The 13,219-nt window shown below is 48.5% G+C and overlaps 1 protein-coding gene across 6 annotated transcripts in view; it reads right to left on the bottom strand.

Annotated features, from left to right (window-relative positions):
• The window catches only part of DOCK3 (dedicator of cytokinesis 3), a 581,779-nt gene that overhangs the window by 26,985 nt on the left and 541,575 nt on the right, over positions 1-13,219 (bottom strand). For all 6 annotated transcript variants that reach the window (XM_032868163.1, XM_032868164.1, XM_032868166.1 and 3 more), the window contains exons 33-38: positions 12,894-12,979; positions 10,520-10,546; positions 10,289-10,384; positions 5,784-5,844; positions 5,188-5,281; positions 2,374-2,522 (exon numbers count right to left, since the gene is read on the bottom strand). In XM_032868163.1, the coding sequence (XP_032724054.1) occupies positions 2,374-2,522; positions 5,188-5,281; positions 5,784-5,844; positions 10,289-10,384; positions 10,520-10,546; positions 12,894-12,979 (513 nt within the window). The remainder of the gene's footprint in view (positions 1-2,373; positions 2,523-5,187; positions 5,282-5,783; positions 5,845-10,288; positions 10,385-10,519; positions 10,547-12,893; positions 12,980-13,219) is intronic.

Below are 13,219 nucleotides of genomic sequence, written 5' to 3'. Positions count from 1 at the left end.
ACCTGAAGGCTTTCAAGAACTAGTTAGCCTTTTCCACTGGTTCTAACACTTGTTCTATCCACTGGTTTCTGTACCGAGGAAGAGAAACACAGAAGTTGGGTCTTCTGTATGAAACCAAGAGAATGAATCTGATAAATACCTCTTTGAGGATGATCTTATGAAAGGGCTCACTTAGGGGTCTGCACTCAGCACAGAACCTATTCCCCCAGCAACTCACAGCAAAAAACAGGGTTGCCAGAAGAAGTGGGAGAGCCTCAAGAAGGTGGCCTCAAGAGCCTCTGGTCCTTCCCCCGTCCTGCTCATCTACAATACTTGGGCAGGTTTTGCATTTTGATTCTCTTGTCTATAGTAGGCTGTAAACCTCCTTTTCCAAACACTAGTGTAGTTTGGAGTGAAGACGGGAACTATTGTCCTGCTGGTAAGCTCCATCAGATTGGGTTAACTCGCCACTCCATCCTCTGTGCCCAAGGAAAGAAAAGAGAACAACTACACTAAAGGTACTCATGCACCGGGCACCTGGGTGGCTCACAGGGTTAAGCATCCGCTTTCAGCTCAGGTCATAATCCCGGAGTCCTGGGATCAGGCCCTGCATCAGGCTCCCTGCTCAACAGAGAGTCTGCTTGTTCCCCTGCCCCTCACCCTGTTCATGCTCTCTTTTTCTTGCTCTCTCTCAAATAGATAAAATCTTAAAAAACAAAACAAAGCGCTCATGCTGGCCCCTCCAAGCTGGCCAGGCTTGCTGTGCATGTGGGTGGATGGCAGCTCCAGGTGGGCTGAATGCCAGAAGGACAGGCCTGAAAGTATGCTGGTGTGGGGCTCTGCGTCCTTGCCCTGGACAGGCAAGGAGATGAGGCTTCGGGATGGCACTGGGGCTCAGTCACATGGGGCTGCCCAAGCACTGAGCATGGGCCTCCTTACTGGACTAGGCTGAGAGCTCCTGAGGGTTTGGAAAGCTTCCTACATGGGTGAATTCTTTTGACAAAGATTTCTCCTATGTTATATAAAACTGGCCAATGTTTTCTGATTTATGGATGAAAGTCATTAATAAAGAAAGTCATTTCTTTTTAAAGATGAAAAAACTCCTTAAAAAACCTTAATTTCCATGCAAGTCAGGGGTTCAGCCATGACAGTTCCTGGAGTGATTCAAATTCAGCTTTTTACGAATGGATAAGGAAGATGTAGTCCATATACTATGGACTACTATGCCATATATATATGGCATATATATATATGCCATATAGTCCATATATTATGGAGTATTATGCCTCCATCAGAAAGGATGAATACCTAACTTTTGTATCAACATGGATGGGACTGAAGAGATTATGCTGAGTGAAATAAGTCAAACAAAGAGAGTCAATTATCATATGGTTTTGCTTATTTGTGGAGCATAAGGAATAACACGGAGGACATGGGGAGATGGAGAGGAGAAGGGAGTTGGGGGAAATTGGAGGGGGAGATGAACTGTAAGAGAGACTGTGGACTCTGAAAAACAATCTGAGGGTTTTGGAGGGGCAGGGGGTGGGAAGTTGGGTGAGCCTGGTGGTGGCTGTTATGGAGGGCAAGGATTGCATGGAGCACTGGGTGTGGTACATAAACAATGAATTCTGAAACACTGAAAAGAAATTAAAAAAATAAATAAAAACTAAAAAAATTCAGCTTTTTAAAGCATACTCAAAGCTGAATAATGACCAAACAGCATCAACAATCCACCCAACCAGCCTTTGCAGTACGTGGGCCACAGACTACTGTAGGCAGTCAGAGGGCCCCACGAAGAGCCCTCTGGGGGTTGGGAGCAGGATGGCAGGGGAGTCCCCAGGAAGCTAAAACCAATGCTGACAGTGCCTGTCAATCCCACAGATTTGAGCTTGATGGGGAAGAACACCAGTGAGACAGTCCAGTCTGTGCTGTGAGGGAGGGAAATCCAAGATAAGATGTGCCACCACTGAGAAGGAGGACAGGCCGCCTTTGACCAAGGTTAAAATCCACTCATTGTTACAACTCATATTTTCTACAGCAGAATAGGAAAACAAAATCAGTTCTTGAAGTAAATCTAATACGTGTCAGTGGGGGCCCAGAAGCCCCTGTGGTAGGAGCGTTAGCATGTGCCAAGCTGCTCAGTGGGGTCGTCTCTCACACCTTCAACCTGGAATTGGCTTCCAAGCCACAGAATTAAACTGTTACATATATATATTTGTTTTTTCCCCAGAGAAAATTTATGCTGCCTCCAAAGCTAACACACACACACGTGGGCGTCCATGAGCTTACTGCCCCTCATGCCCCCTGTAGCCTCTGCCTGGCCCGTCAGTGTTGAGACGGTGGAAGCAACACAGTGGAAGCCGAAGAGCTGAAAGGCTTGGCTAATGGCCCTACCTTGCCTTTGTTGAAGTAGTGGATGATCTTGCGGCACAGTCCCTCTTTCCGCTGCCACTCGGTCTGCGACGGGTAGTGCAGAAATTCCCGCAGCGGCCGTTCCTCCCACTGTAGCAGCTCACAGTAGAGGAGCAGAGTGAATGCAGCCTCTGTGGGGACAGGCAACATGGAGGTCCAGGGGCTTCTCCTCAGGGGCCTGGGAGTAGCCTGGTGCCAGTGGATGAGGCTAAGTACGATGCGAGGGCAGACCATGTGCAGCCCAGGTCAGGGACACTGGATACCAAAGGTGACATAGAGGGGCTGCCCATAGCATTAAGGGGCCCAAGATCCTGGCAGGCACCTTCCTCCCACAGTTGCTCACTGACGCTGGGCTCCAGGTAAAGGACGGTCTGGTTACCTGAGTTTGTGTACAGGCTGCCTTGCTTTGGGAGATGCTGACATGTCAGACAGTTCTTGGGTTCCTTTTCGGTCAACTGACTACAGCTTCCTCTCCAGCCTTCTCAGACTGGCTTTTGTGGGTGGGCACTGACCCAGGTTTCTCTTAGCAACCCCTCCAAGCTAGCCCCAGTGGCTCCAGAACCATTTTCTGATCTTAGCATGGCCCTCATCTCCACTGTTTCTAAAAGGACCAGAGAGGAGTGTAAGTGGTGGTAACTGTGATGGGCCTGTAGCTGAAAGCTCTATTCCTGGAGGAGCCAAAGCTTTGCCGGACCCAGGCCCAAGGACCAGTGGCACCTTACCCTATATGTGCAACTGTTGGAGAAGCTTATATCAAACACCACCACCAGGATGCCTGGGTGGCTCAGGGGTTTAAGCCTCTGTCTTTGGCTCAGGTCATGATCTTGGGGTCCTGGGATTGAGCCCCGTGTCAAGGTCTCTGCTCAGTGGGAAGCCTGCTCCCTCCCCCGCTTACTTGTGATTGCTCTCTTTCTCTGTCAAATAAATAAATAAAATCTTAAAAAAACAAACAAATAATAACACCAAAATACTATGGTTCCCTCAATTCTAAGGCATGTGTCACACTGAATTACAACCACCACTCATTCCTGTTCTATTTGCTCATTTTCAGTGGGCATCTCCTACTGGCAAGGTAGGTAGTTCTAGCTTCTGCCTCGCCTTCAAGGCCCTACTCAAGTCTGCTCCCCATGACTGAAGAACCTCATCTCCAACTAGTCCAGAACCCACTTCCAGTTTTAGCCAGATACACCTGCCTGCAGCCACTCTCTGGGCTCCTTGTCATTGCCTCTCTGCCTGTGCTCTGGCCACTGGACCTTCCTGCCCAGGGATGCACAGGCCTCCTTACTGGATTGGGGTGAGGAGTCCTTTCTTTCTGGGGACAAGACTCTGACACACTAGAGCCCTTCCTCTGAAACTTAGGAAACCAGGAGAAATCTTCTTCTTTCTGACTATATCCTTTCAGATGTTACTCCTGAGGCCACCAGAGACACAGCTTAGCATCCTTTCTCTGTCCAGATCCCTGACCTGGCCTCTTAGTCATGGCCCAGTCCTCAAGGAGTTAGTAAAAGCCTCTACAGTACATGAAATTTATCAAAGTCTATGACTTCACCCCTTTCTCAGAGGGTTGCTGGAATCATGGGTGGAAGCAGACACTGAGAATGGCAGGTTCAGCCCAGTCATTTCAGATTTTAATTCCTGCCAACCTGTGTGGTCAGGAAAGGTGGCATCTATAGCAAACGATCTCTTACATCTTGAGATGAGGAGGGAGGATTCTGAGTTTCTACAGATCCAGCTAATTCTAGTCATGTTTATGGACAAGAATAGCTTGAATTTCCTGGTTTGTCACACAAATTCAAGTCCTGCGGCTCGAGAGGTAGGGTGTGGTGGCTGGTCACCACATTGAGGAAGGTGGCTATCTGGGGGGAACTATGACACACGGTGATCAGGCAGGAGCCCCGTGCACGCATATGCTCTCCTGATTCAGCATAGCGCTCAGTAAACGGTGTGACAGGCAGGTTGACATGTTATTCAATTTGTTCCATTAGAAAAGGCCTTTGGGCACCCGGGTGGCTCAGTTAAGCATCTAACCCTTGATTTTGGCTCAGGTAATGATCTCAGGGTCGTGAGATTGAGCCCTGTGTTGGGCTCTGTGCTCAGTGGGGAGTCTGCTTAAGATTCTCTTTCTCTCTCCTCCTCTGCCCATCTCCCACAAAAGAAGAAAAAAAAAAGAAAAGAAAAGAAAAAGAAAAGCACAGGCTTTAGTGTGGATTAAATTGTACACACAGTGAAAGCACCCCCATCTGGCCTGTCAGGAAGCCAGGTGGATGCTCTCCGCACTCGACATGCTCTCCATCGGGAGCTCGAAGTGCGGCTGCTCTGTGCAGCTGCAGGAGGGAGAGCCTAGGGTGTGAGGCAGTTCTGCCTGTGAGCTCTGGAAGGCCCAGGGTTAGGTGGCTCTTTCTGTGTTGTGGCCTCACTTAGCTCTGGCCGTGGAGGTCTTCAGGAAGGCTGTGCTCATGGAGAGTGACACTGAGCTCAGGATGCCTGAACCTAGCACGTCAGAATTTGGAGGTTACCCGTGAGGCCTCAGAGTTGGTGGACTGGAGGCACAGAGAGAGCAGAGCGGCCTCACACAGCCAGAGGACAGGCGTGTTGGCACGGAGGAATTTCTGCCTGCTCTCTCTTCACCACGTTTTACAAAGTTGCTGAGGGAAAGGAGCCAGGTGAGGGCGCAGCCCAGGCCCCACCACTCTGCTAAGATCTGGCAGGAACCAGCTCAGAGCCTTCTCCGGCCTGCTGTGCATTCCTGTCCTGTCTGTCCTCAGGGGAAGGCACAGCTGGCCCCCTGCCACGCACCCGTGTAGTTTTCAGCCTGTAAGTGCATGTCACAGAGCTTGTGGATGTAGCGGATATACATCTCTTCTTTGTTGATCTCAGATTTGTAAAAATTCTGTAAGAGAGAAGGAAATACACATTAAGATGAGAGAGGCTTCCCCCTGTAGCAGCCATACCTGAGCTCCAGGAGGCTGGCCAAAGCCCTGGGTGTGCTGGGTGGGAGAAGGAGGGCAGGCCATGGAGGCACCAGAAAGAGAAAGAATCAGCTAGAAGACACACCAGCTCCCCAGGTGTGGTACAGCCAGTGGCAGACCTGGGGGAGTCCTAAGTGGCGAGTAGGGGATGAGGGCCAAGGCAGACTGGGATGTAGGGTATGTCAGGGTTGACTGGACCTTGCCAAGAGGCCAGTGTGGAGTTCTGTCCAAAGAGAAGCTCATGTCGTTCCTTTCCCAAGTGGGAATGTGACTGAGGAGTTGCAGGCCTCCAAGATACCAGTGACAGAGCTGATTTCCTGACTCAAACCCTTAGGCTTACAGCCACTGTAGAAGGGCCAAGCCCATCACACCGTAGGACAGATTCCACTGGGCAGATAGGAGGAAGGGCCCATGTCCTCTCACCATCAGGTTAACAGTACAGCCGATCTTCTTATTTTCTGTTTCCTCTCCTTTCATGCAGTCCCTGGATGGGAGAACACAAATAAATGTCCCATGACACGAAGTGCTGCCTCTGAGACAATGCATAGGACTCCAGGGTCATGGAGGCATTAGCATGACTAGACACGAAATCAGGATGCTCTCCAAAAGAAAATGCTTCCACAGATGGGGACTGTACAGAGAATTCCCCTTGAGCTTTGGACCCACTTTCAGGGCTCAGAGGACTCTGTTCAACTGAACCCCCTCATTCTGGTGGCAGAGTGTAGAGACCAGATAGTACATTAGGGCATAAAGCAGCACCAACCAGTATCCTCAGCACAGAAGAGGGTATCAGTAAAGTAGAATGTTAAATCCCCAAGTCCTCAGAAGGAGAGGCACAGAGCTTTCCTGACAGGGAAAGCTCCCTTTGTAGGACAGTGTTCAATAGAAGCCAAGATGCTGCGCTCCAAGGGCCTAGCCTCAGGACCCTGTGGCTACAGTGACCATGGCGTGGTCATCATGGTAGCCGCCTCACTGACTTTTCTCCCTATGCTGTCCTTCCTGTGCACTAAAAAGAAACACATGTTTGAAGTTTCTTTCTGGTGTGAGGGTAGCTTCAGCCAGGGCTGGGCTGTGTTCATGCTAGACTGAGCCGGGCAAGGTTGGATGGAGGAGGGGTCAGGGCTGGCCTGTGAGACACAATGGGAACACTGAGGATGGCGCTCCTTCCCTAGGGAGAGAGGGGAGAGGGAGAGGTCAAAACCAAGCTCCTCTGGAAGGAGCAGAGGCTTGGCACAAGGAGACAGAGGAGAAGGAGAACCAGATTGGTGAATCTGGCAAGAAGCCTCCTGTATGCACAGCCAGAGTCCCATCTGCCTGTTGCACCCTGTTCTGTGGCACCCCACGCTGCTCTGGTGTGTAGATGCAGCTCCTCAGGCAGCTGGGCATAGGTGGGTTTGTGGAGCACTAAGACTGGGGGGAGAGAGCGTCTTGGCTTTGCTCCACTGACAGGCATGCGGCCTAGGGAGAAACCTCATAGCTGGGAGTCAGGAGCCCTTGTCCAATGTATACATATTTAACTGTCAACAACTATTTTCTTAGTAGGTCCTTGATGAACTAAACTGCACTGGGGTTGAAGAGACTTTCTTGGTTCCTTCATGGTCTTCTAGTCAATCAGTATGTACTATACACCTGCCTGAGGACCATCAAAACTCCCTGAACTTCTGGGTGATTGTTGGACAAACTCAGTTATTCCCACCTTCCCAGCTGCAATCCAGCTCCCAGAGGGATGACTTTGAAAGAAAGGAATACTGAATGGTCTACACAGCAATCATGGTATTCCACAAAGTCAAATGTCCTTCCTTCTGTGGAGGGCTACTATCAGAGCAGGCAACAATGTGGGATTTGAAACCAAGGTCCTCCTTTTTGGGTTCCCTCTCAGGCATGGGAATTTGGTTCATTTGTAGCTGGACATGGGGTTCCTGCACAGGCCACTGCAGAGCCTGTGTTTTGGAGCTACCAGGGACAGGAAACTGCTGTGACTTTTCAAGAGGAGGGCCAGATGGCCAACTTGTTACAAGCAACACTCAAAGTGGCAGGAGGCATCTGTCTCTCCAATAAGTTGGCCCCAGAGAGGGCAGTGACATCTCAACTAGCTACTTTGGCATTAAATGGTTGTTTTTTTTTCCTAGAAAGCATCTGAAACACTTACCAGTTATCACCTTCTGTTTGGCCATAACTAGAACCTTACTGTCAAGTCAATTAAACAAAAAAGCATTGGCCTCAACCCGTTGATAGCAGGAGCATTCCCCACCCACCTTTGTGCACTATGACCGCCTCTCCCATGCACTGCTAACAACCGACTCTTCTCTTCTGTGTGGTTTTGTATCACTTCCGTGTGGCTACTCCACAAAGAGGACACGTTTTAAAGCCTCTGACTTGGGTGCGGTCGTTGCTCTCCTGCACTTTCTCTGGAGGAGGAATAGGGAAGACTCTCCTAAACAGTCTTCTGAAACACGTGGGTGGGAGCATGGTGCTCATGCAGAGCAAGACCAGGGCCCAAGCAGCCCCGGGGCGGGGCGGGACTGGAAGGCTCCATAACTTCCCATTTCTCTTCTAGATAGAGCGCTCCAATTAAATCCGTAAGGGCTTGGCAACTCTAGCTCTGTCCCTGCATGTTCCAGGGCACTAAGAACCACTTCCCCACCTGCAACCCCAGGGGCTCTGCTTCCTTGCCTGGGAAATACCAAAGCCACCAGTGAGCACCTCTGTATCTGACACAGAGTACTGTTCTCACAGAAGATGGAGACATTAGCACAAACACGGAAGAGGTGCCCAGAGGAGGTTCATGCTAAAACGGAGTCTCACACTCTAGGGTGAGTCATTCTGGAGTATAAACTATTAATTAATTGTGTAATCAATGTATACATATTTAACTGTCAACAACTATTTTCTTAGTAGGTCCTTGATGAACTAAACTGCACTGGGGTTGAAGAGACTTTCTTGGTTCCTTCATGGTCTTCTAGTCAATCAGTATGTACTATACACCTGCCTGAGGATCATCAAAACTCCATGCAGGGTACCGGGGAGATAAGGACAAGGTCCCTGTCCTCAGGAAGTCACTCTCTTCAACTGAATGAGTCAGAAAGGTGACAAATGATCATCATCCAAGGGGCTTTGGATGCTTTGGAAGAAGTGCAAAGATCCAGGTGAGCTCCTATCTGGGAAAGCCTCCTTGATGGGACTTGGTAGAAAGGGCACTCTTGGGAGAAGACAGCACATAGAGAAGAAAGAAGGGAAAGACGTGAGTGCGGACAACATGGGTGAGGGGAGAGGGCATGGCTCTTGAGTCAGATGTGGGTTCAGATCCTAGTAATGGCATTTCCTACCAATGGTGTTTCTTCACTGATGAAAACAAGGATAAATCCTTCAGGGCTGCATATGGGATCAGAGACAGTGTTTGTAAAGCACAGAGCATGTGGTATATTTTTAACAGATAAGAGCCATCATAAGGATTGTGGTGTTTCCTTTTGTGTTAACAAAGAACAACACTAGGAGGTTAGGGTATGCACATGGCTAGTGGGGACTGTCAGGGGACGGGGCTGAATAAGTGGGCAAAGGCCAGTTTATGAAGGGGCTTTGACGCCACATGAAAGAATATGAACTTTGTTTTTTTAGGAACTATTCTTGAGACAAGAAATGGAAGAGAATGAAATTGGTTTTGGCCATGAGTTTGAATTGTTTGTACAAGGTAGGTACAAAAATCAAACAGACAGCTAGAACTAGGCTAGGAAATTAATTTTGGCTCTTTCTAGCAGGCTGCGGAATAGAGCTGACTTTTAGTAAATGTTTCAGTGAGGGGGAGGTTACAGAATTTTGTCCACCCTTCCCTGTCTGATGGCAGGTACAGAAAAGGCTGGGGATGTGGCATGAGCAAGGGGGCTCACTATTCTAAAAGAGGTCCCCAAAAGGCCACTTATGACCTCATAAGGCACAGTTGTGCTACAGAAAAGGAGATGCTTAAGAAGTGAGCCCATTTCTCAGGAATTCCTTTTCCAAGCCCAGCTAGTGCACAGGATGGACACCTGAGTCTTCTGCAAAGCAGAAGTCTTGGCATAGCAGTACCCTCTATTCAGCAGCAGCTGGAGGTGGCCTAAACTCCCTAATTTCTTGATACACTGGTTGTAAGTACTCTCCCTTTGTGTTTGCACATCTTATAGCACAGAGGAGACAACTATTGCTTGGTGATGGGTTTACTCTGTCATTCTTCCTCATTCCCTATCACCTTCCTCTAGCCACCACATGAACTCTGCTGAGAGAATAAGCCTGTAACAGGGGCTTCACTGCCACTTTTGGAGTAATTCAAAAGCCATGATATGACAGAAGGCCAAGACTTCATGTAAAAACAAATTTTACATGAACTCTCAGACTGAACACAGCATAAAGATTTCTGAGCTCACATCTGCTTCCTCTAATCTATTTATGGCAGGACCAAGGGACAGAAATAAGCAGACTTTAGGCAAAGAATAGAGGTATGGAAAAATAGGGTCCCTAGTCCCTGGAAAAACCAACTGGAAGTCCTACAAGGTCCCACTTCTGCACTAGGTGACATCTTGCTGCCCATCTGCCATATGGCTCTCAGGAACATCTGCACAAAGGACCCTCTTTCCTGCATTGTTCTGCTGTGGCCATTTCTCTGAGCCTTGATTTTTCTGGATGGAAAGCCAGATGCCAGCATGTCCCTGGAATATCCCCTGGGAGCACATATTAGGGAATCCCAGGAAGCCCTGGCCCACCCTTGGGAGAAGGCTCTTTCCCTTTCTCTCCTTGGCCATCAGTAGATTCCTCATGACTGGTGATGGCACTCAAAACCCAGAGCAGTCCTCCCCCTGAAGGCCACATGGTCTTAATTTTATAGTTGGGGATGTCCTTGCTGAGGAGAGCATCCTGATCAGAGAAGAGGTCAGGTAGGTCGGTGTCTGAGAAGATACCTGTAGTCAAGAAGGCGTTCCATGAGGCGGGTGACTGAGGTCACAAAGGAAATGCCGGTTTCACGCCATGTTTCCTGTTCGACCTTCTCCAGCAGGCTATTGGTAGGAGGTAAGGGAAACAAACACAATGTACAATTCATGAGCTTTTCCTGGGCACCAGAGTGAGGTCCCAGAGCCCGTGGGGCCTGTGATGGATCTGGAGACGGCAGACTTACCACACTGCAGTCTTACCTGGGGTAGGGCCCAAACAGCTGGGTTCTACTCCATGCAGCAGAAAGCAAAGACAAGGTGATTACTGAACTGGCAGGAACAGATGAGCATATTTTCCATTTTCCTGTGTAAGTTCCTAAGGGTGCCAATGAACTGAGGAAGGGGTTTTGAAGCCCCAGCCCTTTAGGTGTATGCTGTGAGGTTTGTTCTGAAACAGGAGCTGAGTGAGAGCCCCCTGAGGATGGTCTTGCAGTTGGTCGTCTACTTCTATCACTGCTCGAGAGGAATCCTCAGCAAACATACAGACTAACCTTTCTATGTAAACCAAGAAAAATGTTCTGGCTTATCTGGACAGTCCAGTATGAAGGGCAGTAAGCGAGTCCAGGAGCTAGACCTGGTCATCTCCACCGTCAGGGGATGCTTCTGTGTGAAACGTACCAAAGCCAAGAGCTAAATGCCCAGGTCCTTTTCTCATTTGCCAGCCCCTGCTCGTACCTCAGGGCAGCCTCTGGTTTCTCTGCCTTCTCACAAATCTCTCTTAGGGGATGATGACCTGGACACTCTGCTTGCTCCTGTAATAAGCCCAGGTCCAGGTCTCACCCCTGATTCCTTTCCACACTGTCCCTCATTCCCTGAAAGTAGTGACAGTCAACTGGAATGGCAGGCCAAGCTAGAGGCCCAGCCTGGCTGCCATTCATGCTTCCATGATGGTGATGGTCTTCCCCACACAGTGCATGGCCTGAGATGAGACTCTGGGAAAGTGAGGGTTTCCCATGTGACCCATGTTACTAGAGAGTGAGGGCAGCACAATTGCTCTGAGCTCTGAGCTGTGTGGATGAAGCCACTGTGTCAGGATTTCCCACACTATTCTATAGAGCTCTGTTGTCCTGGAGGGCTGAGAAAGGTATTCTGTGAGCAAACAAGCCCGTGAAATGCCGGCCATATACCTGTTGGAGAGATTTCACAATTTTCTTTGTTTGGTAGGCTTTGAGAAGTCCTACAGTACAGAAGCCTGTTCAATTTTAATTGAATCTTTTCTGAACTGATTAGCTCATGATCCACTTATTTTCTTCCCCAGCATCTTCCCCAAAACACAAATTGGGAAATGCTGTTTCATGGTCCTCTGCAGCTTTCAGCCCTCAGACGTGATTTAGAAGAGTTTATGAAACCCTATTTGGTCAAGTAATTAGTAACCACAAGTTATTTGTGTGCTTTTTGCTTTGCAGTAAAATCAACTGTTAGTGACTTCGGAAAAGATTTCTCTGTATTATTTCCATAATTAGAAACATCTTCAGCTAAAAGAACAATACTAAAGTATGGATTCATTTTCACAGATAAGAATTATTTACCTTTCAAATAAATTCATATTTTATCATATGACTCATCAAGGAACAAAGTGGGCAGAATTTATAGCCGAAAGATCATCCCCTCTTGAAACTGGAAGATCTGGGTCTTTCCCCCACAGACCTGCTTCTCACTGATCATTCAACTGAGGGCAGGCTAACACTTCCCTGAGCTCAGTTTTATCAACCCTATTCATCAAGATGACTTCTGCCCTGCCCACTTCATAGGCATGTATACAGTATACATTTTGCATACTGTAAAGTTCTAAGTAAATGTACAGTATTATTATTGGAAAAATATGTTACAGGCTTATCTTCAAAATGGCATTGAAACAAAGAAAAGTATTAAAGCTGGAAATAATGAGTAAGATGGGAAGGGACTCTCTACCTGTAAGAGTCTTAAGATTTTGTTTTTTAGGAAGGTAAAGTGTCCACCATCACTATTTATCTAGGAGGACCATAGCATCCTTGAGTCCCTCTTTGGACTTAGCCCTGTGGCAAGTCCTGTAAGGTCTCTTGGCCTCCATCAGTTCAAGACAGAAGCTATGAATGGTGGACCTAGGAGAACCTCTGACATCATTCAGCACAACTACCCGGTTTTACAAACAGGGAAACTGGCCTGGAGAGTGGGTACAGCTTGTTAAAGTCACAATACCCATGGCAGTGTTTTTCCCAAGCTGACTGAACCATCTTACAAACCAGGGATTAACTTTTTTCCTCTTAGAAATGCCAGCACTGAGCCCTCACTGAGTCCCCATGGGTTGTTTGCCCAGGATACAGTGCATGCTACGAAGACACATGATTTCCCTTTTCTATCAGCAAATCTAAGAGCTCAGAGTTATCACCTGTCTCTACCTTTTTAGTCAACAATGGCAATCCCTGAGCGGACTTACTGCCATAAGGCCATCTTCTTGTTGACTAGGAATGATCCAGGTCTCTTCTGATACCCACCCTCTGAAGCCTGCCCACCAGCGTGGGTTGCACCCGTACCCTTCATCAGCCCACTTCATCCCCTCCCCCAGCGTGGGGTACCAGGGGCTGAAACAGCTTACAGCAGGCCGAAGAGCTCCCTGTAGCTCTCGTCGCCTTTCCCTTCTGACACCATGCTGTCCAGCTTGTCAATCAGCTCGGCCTCCACCTAGAGGGAAGCAGAGACTTTGTAAACCTGAGCTGACATCAGAGGAAGGATGGGAAATTCAGCTCCTGCCATATGTGAGGATGATACGGAACTGTTTCCTGATTTTTTTCCTTGTAACAAATAAATCCTAGGGAAGGCAGGATCTCATCTATGGCACCAAGAAGCCACCCTGACTCCCCTGATTAGGAAGGCCTCTCACTCCAGTGGCTTAAATAAAATTTGGAGTTTATACGCCTTAGA

The sequence above is a fragment of the Lontra canadensis genome, unplaced genomic scaffold (genome assembly GCF_010015895.1).
Source record: "Lontra canadensis isolate GAN:19392208 unplaced genomic scaffold, GSC_riverotter_1.0 scaffold35, whole genome shotgun sequence".
Classification (NCBI taxonomy): domain Eukaryota; kingdom Metazoa; phylum Chordata; class Mammalia; order Carnivora; family Mustelidae; genus Lontra; species Lontra canadensis.
Note: the sequence above shows the minus strand (reverse complement) of the source record. Positions and strands in the feature narration are given on the sequence as shown.